The 13,080-nt window shown below is 39.5% G+C and overlaps 1 protein-coding gene across 2 annotated transcripts; it reads left to right on the top strand.

The window, feature by feature from the left end:
* The first annotated feature begins 502 nt into the window (after nt 1-502).
* LOC113664922 (putative serine protease K12H4.7) lies at nt 503-11,911 on the top strand. 2 transcript variants are annotated; one of them, XM_089209067.1, is made up of 11 exons: nt 503-842; nt 2,716-3,289; nt 4,413-4,467; nt 5,092-5,276; nt 6,196-6,379; nt 6,973-7,087; nt 7,931-8,132; nt 8,740-8,833; nt 9,458-9,575; nt 9,973-10,063; nt 10,627-11,911. In XM_089209067.1, the coding sequence occupies exons 2-11, from the start codon at nt 3,220-3,222 to the stop codon at nt 10,740-10,742; spliced, it is 1,230 nt and encodes a 409-aa protein (XP_089065193.1). In that variant the 5' UTR covers nt 503-842; nt 2,716-3,219; the 3' UTR covers nt 10,743-11,911. The 2 variants fall into 2 exon arrangements, with proteins under 2 accessions (XP_089065193.1, XP_089065192.1); XM_089209066.1 differs by lacking the exon at nt 4,413-4,467.
* The last annotated feature ends 1,169 nt before the right edge of the window (nt 11,912-13,080 follow it).

The following is a 13,080-nucleotide window of genomic DNA, read 5'->3' as shown; positions in this document are numbered from 1 at the left end:
CAGCGATACTAAGGGCAAACATATACTTTAAAATCACATTTGGGGTCCTGTAAGGTGACCCCCAGTAAGAGTCTAGACAGACAATAACAACGTTCGAAAAGTCAAAGACCATTTTACTGACAAAGAAGGTTTTCATTCTGTCTCGTGAACTTATGACTGTTGCTTACATGTCATTTAAGCTTTTGACTCAAGGATTCTTTTACAATTACCCGTGGACAACAAGCATTCTCTATTTCCCGGCATAGTCTGTTATGCGAGTTAATGAGTAACTTGCTATTGGTCAGCGACATGGAATTTGACCTTAATCCAGCTGGGTGATTTAACCATTTCACTCACAAAAAGGCCTCCGTCGGTAATTCTCTTTACCTTCTGCCCTACAATCATCGCTATTTTGGTTTGGAGAATTTGGTATTTGATCAACCAATAATCCCCTCATTGATATTTTTCTTTATTCTCATCACTTGTCTCCTTAATGTTGTATTGTGAGGAGATTATTGTCTTCGTTTCTCGTGGGAGTGTAAGGGTTGAGGAGTTAAGTTTTTAATCTTATCAACCTCCATGTCAGCACATTAGGCATTGCTAGTGCGAAGCCGAGTTCAATCTCCCTTCTTTTTGCCTTGCCTGTAGCAAAGCCGGGGAGAAGAAGAGTTACGCTTGGCTATTCTTCCAGTTGAATTAATCGTTCAAATGCAGAGCAACTCGATCCTGCTGATTTACCGTTGGTACGTGCAGTGCATCACAAGTCTGTTAAAACTTTGTTCGCGACAAGCGAATATTTCCGTTCGAGGCACAGTCGGAAAGCGAGGAATTCCGTGTTATTCACGAAGGGTCAAGAGTGAAATGTAAGTACTAACGCTGAGTCCTCAGTGACCACTGTATGCGGTTTTCGTTTGTTGGATAGGACCATGCAGTCACGCAATGCGATGGCATGTTATGACGGTCAATAAGCAATTTAAATGCGTGGTTAATTCAAATTGAAATACAATAAAAATTAATTCCTCCGCTCCTCATCTTCATATGCCTTATTTCCACTTGCATCGCCGCCAGCGGTGAGCTCACGGGTGGCCGTTTATTTGTGCTTATTTCATTGACCCAAGGGAAAGAATAAGAGACGAATAATAATAATAATAATAATAATAATAATAATACGATGAGAAAGAGGCCCTGCTGGGCGCCATTTGCCGCCTCGTGAGGGATTAGTTGAACTTCTACAGACAAAGAGGCAAGTGTCCATGTGCGAAAAGACGAAAGGCGAATAATGTCAAAGTGGTTGCCATGATCGTTACCCTGGTAATAGTGCTTTTTAAAGAAGTAAATTTTGACGAGCTGTTTTGAAGATTCATCGAAAGAGCGGAGTTCCTTGAGAGCCCAGTACCTTAGAAAATGTGACGAAGTATGCATCAAGGCGAGAATGGTTTGTCACGAGACGGCCATAATTGTATTTTTAAAATACAAAAAAAAACGGCGGAGCTCTCACAAATTAAGTTAGCAAATGGCTAACTAGCCGCGCTTCGTCTCTTTGCTTTGTAAGTTTCAAGGTCTTTCGACTATTTCCTCTGGCGAAAAAAAAACACAAAAGCAAAACTCACTGGTTTTGCTAAGTTTCCTAGCCGGGTAGGAAATTAGCGTTTTATCCTTTTGTTTACAGTAAATATAAATGTGTTTACCTCGTGCTCTACAAATAGTTTTGATATGTCTTGGGTATCACAAGTGCTTATTGTTCCACTATTCCGTCATCTCACCATATAAGGGAACAGACAGAATGCGCAAAGTGCGCTATGGTACACACCACTGTAATACAACGCAAAAATATAAAATATGGAGGCAAAAGAAACAACTTTAGATATATGAAATTCATATATTTGCACTGCGGTGAAGAAACGAAGTTGAGAGATCCTCGCAGCTAAGAACACTGCCGAAGTAGTGGTTAAAAATAGGACCTGAAAAAAATTCATGCCTGTACGGGATTTGAACCCATGACCTCTGCGATGCCGGTGCGCTCTACCAACTGAGCTAACAAGCCAACTGGGAGCTGAGCAATGTGTTGGGTCCAAATAAACCATCCAAGTGATGAATGATGATTTTAGATATGTGAAATTCACATATTTGCGCTGCGGTGAAGAAACGAAATTAAGAGATCCTCGCAGCCCAAGAACACTACTGAACTTGTAGTTGAAAAGTAGTTTTTTTTCAGGTCCTATTTTCAATTACTAGTTCAGTAGTGTTCTTAGCTGCGAGGATCTCTTAATTTCGTTTCTTCACCGCCGTGCAAATATATGAATTTCATATACCTAAAATCATCATTCATCACTTGGATGGTTCATTTGGACCCAACACGTTGACCGGCTCCCAGTTGGCTTGTTTTGAAGGAGGCCAAAATACTTTAAAAAGAGAAAAATTTCGGGATAATATATTCGTCCTTGAATGGTTTAACATATAATATGAGCAGACAGTTTGCTCACTGCTCCGATTTTTCCTCGCCAATGAGGGAGCTCAGAAAAGTACTACGTAACTCGCAAAAATATCCGCGCATACTGCACCATCGAATGCACCGAATAAGGTGTCCATACATTGCAAAATTTTACCAAAATCAACACCAATCCCTTCCCTCTTTCCTCTGTGTTCCCTCCTAACTGATTTTTACCCATCCATAGACATGATTTTCTATATTTCAATGTTTGACCAAGTTTTATCATGCGCTACACAAATCCACAGGGTTAGTTGCGTGACGCAGCGATGTCGAACGACGTGACACGAGAAGGTTGGCAAGTCTGGGGTAATTTTAGCCATCATAATAGCGCGCTCACGTGATATCCCTGTGACAAGTCACAACACTTTCAAAGCTGAAGCAACCTTTCAGTTTCGCACCAACTCCAAGCAACATGCCATATACCTCGAGTGCCTCACTTTGCTTGATATTCACTTTTGTTCTTGGACTAACTAACTGCTCCCATGCTTCGCTGCGATTTCTCCGTGGCCGACCGAAAGGTGGCATGTTAGTTGCTCCTGCAGCAGAACACGTGAATCAAAAGCTTCCTGAAGCACATTGGTTTAATCAGAGGTTGGATCACTTTGATGACTCCAATACAAAAACTTGGCAGCAGAGGTTCTTTTATAACGACACCTTCCACACGAAACCAGATGGACCGGTTTTCGTTATGATCGGTGGAGAAGGAACGGCGAACCCTATATGGCTGACTGTGGGGGATATGATGAAGAATGCTGAAGACTTTGGTGCTTTTACCTTCCTTTTGGAGCATAGATTTTACGGCGAAAGTCACCCAACGAGGTGAGTAAGCGAGGGAAGAACATTTGCAGGATTGTGTAAACTTTTGATCAACTGTAAACAAATAGTGAAGTATTTATGTACCAAGGTCTTTACCCCTTTACACACTTATATCAGTATGAATATTCTCCATAGTTTTCTCCATACATTTCCTAAGGTTCTGACATAGAGAATTTGTTTAATGGTCAAGAGCTTCTTTAGTTAGTGATCATAAGCTTTTTTCTTATGACCTTAATGTGTGATTCAGGGGTGATATTGTAAGGAGAAGTTAGATGCTAATCACTTTAAGGGGTTAAAGGACTTGAAAGGAGGAAAATGACAGTCATGAAAAACAAGCAAAGAAGTATTCTTGCAGGTGGACTGCAATTTCAGCAATTGCAAAAAAGAAGCTTGGAAAAATTGAGACTTTGACAGGATTTAATTAAATTAACTTCATGCCCCTCAGACACTAGCAGGGCACCACTACCAACTGAGCTACCAATCCATACATTGGGAGAGTGGGGAAAATTTTAGAGGGTTCTTCTTTCCCATAGAGGAATCTGATAACAGAAAAAGGATGGTAAAAGATAAAGTCTCCACTCAAGCATAGTGGTCTATCTCATCAAGGTTTATCTGGATCCTGAATTGTGAAGTGACCAGGTGAATAGCCACTCCCCCCTGGATTAGATGTCAGTCCATCATAGATTATCCCTCCCCCCTCCCCCCTCCCCCTCCCCCTCCCCCCTCCCCCTCCCCCTCCCCCCTCCCCCCTCCCCCTCCCCCTCCCCCCTCCCCCCTCCCCCTCCCCCTCCCCCCTCCCCCCTCCCCCCACTCAGTAATTCTTGGGGCTTCCTGAGTGGAGAGAGATACTACAAGATTAAAATCTCTTGCCCACTAATACATCACCATGACTTGAAATGGTAGTCATCTGGACCTCTCTTCCTAGTTTACAGCACACTGACCTGCACAGCTGATACCTACCAGGAAGTGAGGGGAAATTTGAACAGCCTAGTCATGAACTGGTTTGAGTTTTCTTATAAGCAGGCCTTGAGCATGTAGCTTGTTGGCCATGTCCCATGTAGGCCTCAAGGGAGGGGCAGAGGTGGTATATCTCTCAAAACTGAAAGATTAACTCTTTAACTCTCAGAAATGATCAACATGAAACTTCTCCCCAGAATATCCTTATATCATCCAAGAGACAGGTAATGAGAATATTCAAACTTATCATTTAGAGGTTGTTATCTTGATCTCACACCAAATTCTCACAACTTATTTACAAGGAAATGTGTAGCAAGTAGAGGGGAGAATTTACAATCAGATCTTGGGAGTTAAAGGGTTAGGTACATCTTGTTATTTGCCTTATTTTCTTGGATTAGCACCTGGGTGCTTATTTAAAATTTTAGCTTAAAGGAGGAGTGCTTACTGGGAAAAGGGTACTTCATCATTGTTCTCTTGTACTGATTCTGTTTAATATATGAAGCTTAAAAAGTTTTGAATAAAGTGGCAGTAGAAACAGGTTTACCTTGTATTCCTACTCTTTAGGAAAGTAAGGGTGCATAGGGGTCATTTGAGGGGGATGCTTGTTTGAAGTTATTGCCAGGGGGGTGGGTGCTTATTTGGGGAATGGAGCATATTCGAGAGCAAAGAAATACAGTATCCACTCAACTTTTTTGGTTGAAACACAAAATAAGGATGCAAGGGCCTCCCTACCTGAAAACTAAATATGGACCTCCCTCTACACTGTAACTGGCTTTGGGCAATTTTACCCTCACCTGAAAAATTATCAAAAAAGCCACTGATGCAAATTTTTTTCTCCATTTTTCCAGTGATATGAGTGATTCAAGCCTTAAGTATCTAAATAGTGAACAAGCATTGGCGGATCTGGCAACATTTTGTCAGGAAATGGCTTTGAAGTTTAATCTGACAAACAGCAAATGGATATCATTTGGTGGCTCATACCCTGGGTCATTATCAGCCTGGTACAGACTCAAGTATCCGCATCTGGTGCAGGGTGGGTAGACTGTTTCACTGGGTAAGTTAGTATTATCAACTGAGTTCATAACGTAAGTTGGCCTCTTTTAAGAGTTTCAAAGCTGGCGTTTTGTAGGTTAGCCCTTTGTCAGAGCCCTTTGCTCTAATGAAGGGATAATGCTTGAAATTTCAGCTTTAAAACTCTTTATGATAGCCAATTTACACTTCCAACTAATTGATAATACTTAACTGCCCTGTTGTCCTCTCCCACTGACACAGCACCAAAGTTTCTTTAGAAACTTACCCCCTTTATTCAGACTGCTTCATTGTCGTTACCGAATTTATATGATAAAATCATAACTAATAAAATGTAATCACATTGAAATGTTTGCATTGAGCCAAACATTGGCAAACTAGAAGAAGCTTGTGATAACAATGGACTAAGTCAAGTCATTATTTCAGAAGATTCTGGACAAATTACTAAAGTTAATCAAAACTATAACAAAATTCTTGACCATTGGTTTCAAAAGGTTTGTTAGAAAAAAGAGTGGTTAGCTGTTTTTATATCATATTTGTCACAAGTATGCATAGATCTGAAACATCACCATCATTTTCACATATCTACACCTACCCATTGACCAATGAGAACATTCATCATGCCTCAGTCAGTCATTTAACCCTTTAGCTCCCGTGAGTGACCAAGACAGAATTTCTCCTTACTATATCTATACAATATCATGCAGACAAGTGACGAGAATAAAGAAAAATATTAATTGTAAGATTACTATTTGATTTGATACCAAATTCTCCAAACTAACAAAATGACACTCATTTGGCAGACAGTAAGGAGAATTAATAATGAGATCTTGGTTGCTCATATTTTAACCACTTTCTGAATTTTAACAAGTAAGTTAAGTATTTTCTGTCATTTCTACATGTATTTTGCATTTTCTTTGTAGGGGCTGTTGCTTCAAGTGCTCCTGTCTTTGCCACAGTCAACTTTCCTCAATACATGGATGTTGTTACTGCCTCACTTGAAACAACGGGTCAAGACTGTGTGAGAAATATTGATAATGCAACAAAAACAATGCAGGCATTACTAACCACTGAGGAAGGTGCAAAACAACTCACAGAGCTATTTGAGTGAGTAAATTTCCTGTTTTTGGATTTTTTTGTCATGATTTCATTTTCATTACTGACGATATCTGAGCATGGACTAAGCCTTGAACATGCTTAACTCTCAGTAATTTTCATTTTGTTCCAAATTTTAAACAGTAAGTTAGGATAGTATGGGTGACTTTAGCGTGAAACTTTCAAAGGAACCACTGTTCACTGTCCACTGTCAGCCACTCAGCAACCTTGTTTTGAGTTATTTCTGACACAGACATGATAAAATTACAAACACTTGTTTGCTTGTATATTTGCTCTAACTTCCCTCATAATAAGCATCAGTTATTATACAAAATATTTGGTTTATGACCCTATAAACTGTATTCAATTATCTTGACCCCTTAACTTCCAGATCAAATTTGTCATTCTCCTTACTGTCAACCATACAATTCTTATAATGTTAGTTCAGAGAATTTAGTATTGGGTCAACTAATTATATCCAAATTTATATTTTTCTTTAGTCTCATCAGATATCTGGTTGACATTGTATTGATCTTGTAAGGAGAAATTCTCTCTTGGTCACTCATGGGAGTTAAAGGGTTAATTGATTTTCATTTTACTCGTAGGCTCTGTGAACCACTTGATAAAGACAATATCAATGACGTGGCAACTTTTGCAAATGATTTGTCTGGAAATTTTGCTGGCGTTGTTCAATATAACAAGGATAACAGGGCATTTGAGGTCAGTTAAGCTGATTAGTTGTTTCACTCTTATGCCCTTTTTATTTATTCTCTTTACTGTCTGTCATACATATCTTATGATGTTGTTTTGAGAATTTAGGGTTAAATCAAGTTATATCTCTCCTTTCACATTTTTCTTGGTCTCATTACCTGTCTGCTTTACCCTCTACACCTTAACATCAGTATACACATTCTCCATACTGTTCTCTATACATTTCCTAAGGTGCCAACAAAGAGAATTTATGTAACAATCAGGACCTTCTTTAGTTGGTGGTCATTTCCTTTATTCTTGTGACCTGTATGTCTGATTCAGAGTTGATTTAAGGAGAAATTAGATACTAGTCACTCCAAGGGGTTAAAGAATCAATCTGAAGTTTCAACATCCCTCCTCTTGGGCAGCCCATGGGGGGTAGGGAATTTGAACTTGCCTGGGTGGGGTGGGGCATTTGAACTGGAAGTACCAGGCCTTTCCAGCATGATACACATGATGTAATTGAGGAGTTTACAGGTGAAGAGTCTGCTTTTGTTAGAGAATGGCTTAGAAAGACAATATTCACATCATAGGATGATGCCTTCAAGCGAAAAAAATCCAACAGCAACACTAGAACCTACTAAATGATCTTGCTAAATTTTACAACATTCATCAGTCACAGAAAAAAATCGTTCCGTTCAATATCGGGTGGGCATTTGAACGCAGTTTTGGGCCGAATTGGGGGGGGGGGGGGGGAGTGGAAGCTTCTAATCGATCTACTTACAATAGATTGGTGTAAGTAAACTGTAGTTTAAGCCATTGCAGTGGTGCGTGACGAATGTTATAATTATACTCTGATGCTTTTTTTTTAAGGGTGCCATCGGTACTAACATTACAATTAGAACATTGTGTGGCATCATGAATGACGAAGGCATCGGAGCTCCGTTAGCTCGTTATGCTAAAGTGAACTCGCTGATGCTTCACACATACCACGAACAATGCCTTGATTCAAACTACAAGAATTTAATTGCAGCTTTACAGAACACATCTTGGAGCAGCAGTGCATCTGAAGGAGGTAAACTCATCATGAAATTTTAAAATATTCACATGCTGTACAGAGTTAATTAGCGCTCTAATTAAGTTGCGACTATCTTGGTCGCCATGGCGATAGGGGGAAAATGGCGACTAAAAATTTGCGCAGAAAGTCGCGCATTTGCCGAATTGTGTTCGGCGGTTACATAGAAAGCTATAACGTCCTCATTGCGTGATGTTTCTAGTCCAGAGTTATTTGAGATAAGCATTTGCGTAATTTCTCAGATGTCTTTTTAATTTTTTTTTATCCGAGAAAAGTTAGGGAAGATGTCGTTCTCTCGAGAAAAAATGTGACAGCCGCCCTAGTGGTCGTCATTTACTACAACTTAAAAAACGTTTTTCTTGGCTACATGTATGTCCTACGAATGTTTTTTTTCTGACGAGTAGTATTTTTATTTCTGGCGACTTTGTTATGCTTCCCTCTTAACACTGAGATCGAAGTGGAGAACTTCAAAAATACCCGACAACAGCGCACGAAAGTTGTGTGTTTTCGCGCTTTTCTTTTTAAAGAAGAATATTTAAAAAATTCGTGTTATTTTAGTTCTTTATTTATCTTATTTTGTTAAAAGCTTTTTTATGTTGTTAACCAGGTCGCCAATGGATGTATCAGACATGCACAGAATTTGGGTTTTATCAGACCTCAGACTCTGAGAAGCAGCCGTTTGGAGATCTATTCCCTTTGAAGTATGTACATGATAGCAGTACAGTATTTACCGAAAAAAACAAAGACATGCATCGTATCAAGATAGAATCTCGGTGTGCTTGAAAGAAATTCCTCTCAACGCACCTAAATGTCCTGGCTTCATAATAATGACTGCTAGTTAAAAATGTAATGGATTAATTTTCAATTGAGTGTTGGGAAGTTATCCAAATTGCATTGGTTTCGCTCTGTGATTGGTCTACAACACCCGCACCACTCTCTCTCAACCAAATAAATGCAAAATTAAAACCAATCACGACTTGGTCGCCCGCGTTTTCCCGCACTTTCAGTAGTTAGCTTGCTTTTACTTGAGCTCTCATTGGCTCGTAAAGGTATTTTCCTTTCTTCTGATTAGCTGTTGCGACAGCTTTGGTTTTGGTTTTTTGACACTCGATGGAAAAGCACGTCACGAACTCTTTCCCCCACAATCAGATCCATTTATGTATCAAAGACGCCAAACGTTGTTGTCAAGAGAAAAACAACTTTTACTGTTCTCCTCATTGTTTTTCTGTTGGACATGTAGTATCTCAGAAACATAACACCGCCTACCTGTTCTCCAATACTGTCTTTATCAAGACATATGTTCTAAATGTTTGTTTTTTTTTCAGGTATTCAATTCAACAATGCATGGATATTTATGGTGCCCAGTTTAATGAAGAGAACATCCAAAGCGGTGTGACTCAGACAAATACTAACTACGGAGGATATGGCATTGCCGCCAGTAAGGTCAGTTGTCATGCAACTCAGATCAATTGGTATCTCACACATGTATGTCTCATATTTCCATCTGGGTTTCGTGCACCACAAAGACACCAAAATTCGTTTTCCCGTATCCTTAAAGAAGATCACAGTTGATGTTATTGTGGAACAAATTTTGAATTTCATTTTTTGTGACCATTATGCTTCGGAAGACGCGGTTGCTAAGCGGTTACTGCGTTGGACTCCAGGTCGAGGGATCCTTGCAGGATCATTTCCAGTGTTTTGTTTTTCCCAAAACCTGGTCAATGGGAGGCTAACTCGAAAACTTAACAATTAATTAGCCTCCAGACTCTTCATTTGTACAGTTTCTCAGAGTGTTATGTGTGAAAATGGTATTTTTCTATATTGTTTATCTGTAAATCAGATCGTTTTCCCGAATGGCTCCATCGATCCGTGGCATGCACTTGGTATAACAAAGGATGTGTCTGCTACAGAACAAGCCGTTTTTATTGAAGGTGTGTAAAAGAAGGTGCAATACGCGTTTAGCCATATGCATGCATTCGAAAAACTGTCAGCACGTTTTTTTGTTATGATAGTTGTTCTTGGTTTTGCTATAACGTATCTTTAAGGGTGTTTACATCAGTTTCTGTGAAGCCAAGAGAGATAAGTATTTTAGCGTGGGAGCATTCAAAAAACAGCCAGCTACACGTGCGTTTTTCTTTCCAAAGTAGACGCTATGAAACCTTAGAGAAAAGTCACCGTAATGTCAGCATTTTTCACGTGCGGGGTCGAAGGATTTTTATACTGTCAAAGTAAAATTTACCTGATCCCCCCAATAGTTCTGCATAATTCTTATGTCCTCCCCTCCCCCTTTCCTTCATAGGCAGGTACTTGGGAGTAAATTTTGTATAATCCTCCTTTATACTTTGGCAAAGACTGACCCCTCTCCGTTCCCCCCTGAAAACCATGTGACTCCCAAAATCTTTCTCACCTCCACCCCCCTTAAGTAATAAATTATAACTGGTCCTTCGTGTTTGTGTTACTGAAAGTTGTCATTATTTTATTGTTAATGTTCTAGGTACTGCTCACTGCGCCAACATGTATCCAGCTAATCCGTCAGACCCTCCACAGCTGGTGGAGGCCAGGCACCAAATTCAGCAACATATCATGATGTGGCTGCAGGCTGATTCCTGAAAGAAATCCGTTACCTCAAAACATTTTTAAGTCGTCAAGACGTTAAAAAACTCAATAAGTAGATGGAAATATTTTAATATAATAGTTTATAGAGGTACGAATGATCTGAAAAGGAACATGACTGGTTACGGGTGGAGGAAATTGAAATTGGATTGTAAATGACAAGCTTGGAAATCAGTGATTTTACGCAAACTTTAGATTACGTTATCTCTCGAGAGAGTTACAAGTGTAATGTTTTTTATGTTTTGCTCATGTTTGCTTTTTGATCCGACGTCAGCAACTGTTTGAAATGAACCTAAAAATTGTTATGTGGCTTCACTTTTTCGTTTAAAGGTGTCAAGGACGAGGCAGAGAGACAAAATAGTAATTTTGCGTTATTTTCAAGAGGAATTTGTCTGTCGATTGAAGTTAAGATAATGTTCCGAGCTTCATTCTCTCTTAGAGTAAATTATCGGATTTTTCAGGTGCAACAAAGTTCACGCGGGGAAGGAAATCGATCTGTGTGACGAAGAGTTCCAACTCTTTGACAAGAACCCCGTTTGGCATCGAATCCCCCAACACTGAATTTTATTTTTTATAAGTGAGGGCAAATGAGAATGCTCCATGCTAGAAGTTGACTAAGTCTGGAAGAAGAATGAATTAGATAATACTGCAAGTACAAATAGGAATAAAATTTTGGATCAGAAAGGGCTGACGAAGGGTTTGCGCTCAAAACGTCTGATCTGAAACTCTTTTCGGTGGCCAATTTACATCATCAACTCAGTTGAGTTGATAACACCAAATTATTTTGAAAACTCCATAATAGGCCTCGCTCACCACAGAGTCTCTGTGGCTCAGTGGAAGAACATCGGAGCGCGGAATCCGAAGCTTTGAGGTTCGATTCCTCGTGGGGACTTAGAATTTTATCTTGGTCCCGCCCTCGTGACAAGACGAAAAACATCTTTTTTTATTTCTCTACCGAGCTCAAAACTTACTATCTCTCTTATTCTATTTACAACCAAATGATCTTGTTACACCTCCCCACCGACGCAGCACCACAGTTTCTTTAGAAATTACCCCTTTTTAATTTTAGATAGTTGGAATGTTAAGCTTAACCTTGCCATCCACAATCTTTTAACCAAGTTAATTTGTGGTACAAGAATTTTCCAAATAAATGTTGATTTACTCAATTTGTATCTTTGCTGTGTTATCGTAATGATTTCGTAAAATTTGAAACTTCGATCATAGTTTTTTGTTGTATAGGTCAAAACGTAGACTACAATTAAATCTAGATCATTTGGCATCACATATTCCTCTTGCCAGCGTTTTCCCTGGATATCTAGAATTTGCAATATATCGTTGAGAAATTCATCTCTAAATGACGATCGCGAAATTGTGACCGAAACAGCCTTTTCGGTAGGCAAGGTTCCATGAACCCGGTAGAACTTTTTCTTCCCTTTCCCGGCTTTGTTTCTTGGATTGTTCACGTCTCTTGATACTTTCAGAAAACCAGTCCCATCTAAGAGCAGACGATGACTGCGAGAAACAAAGCACCGAAGGGTCACGAGTAGAATCGAAAGTCACTGAACTTATCGCGAGTATCAATCCGTATCGTCTGCCAGCTTTGAGTCGAACCCAACTCAGCAAAACATTTTGAATAAAATTATTTTTTCTGGAACTTAGTTGACGAAATCAGGAAAATACGAGCAGTTAAATAAGCTAAGCCGATTAAAAATCGGATAGATAGCTGGCATCACAATCATTTTAGATCTACCATAATCCTGTACTTTACTGAATGCCGCAGAAGACTGACGCACCCGAAAGAATGGGTGGAGAGGGAAGTTACAAATTTTGTAAAATCGCTGTGGCACTTGTTTATGAATCAAGAAATATCGGAGGTTCGAAATATCAGTAGTGGTAGATTTTTGTTTGTTGTTTGCTTGTTTTAATGAGCGTGCTAGAGGATTCCCGGGGAAGAAGGTCTATGCAGCTATGGCGGGACGACTGCCTTATCAGCTTCCATCTTGTAGAATAAATTGGCTAATCAGTAATTCAAGACGTAATAGCACCTTATCTCATCCTATTGACCTGTATTAAGGTATATTTCAGATCCTTGATTGCTAATGCCAGAAAATTTTACAGGCTTTCGGAACAATTGGTGATTGGGGACGTGATGAATTTCTCACCTTACACCGTGTCTAAAAACGTGCTAAATAATTGCTTAGGTTTCCGGGACACTGTATCTGGATATGCGCTAAAATTTGCGTAGGTTTCCGGAACAATTCGTGATCGGTCAATGATGTTTCTTTTGTTCGGAAACACTCGGCTAATCTGTCAACTAAATGCCACGAGTCCAAAA

Source organism: Pocillopora damicornis, chromosome 6 (assembly GCF_964200805.1).
Source record: "Pocillopora damicornis chromosome 6, jaPocDami1.2, whole genome shotgun sequence".
In the NCBI taxonomy this organism is placed as follows: Eukaryota; Metazoa; Cnidaria; class Anthozoa; order Scleractinia; family Pocilloporidae; genus Pocillopora; species Pocillopora damicornis.
Note: the sequence above shows the minus strand (reverse complement) of the source record. Positions and strands in the feature narration are given on the sequence as shown.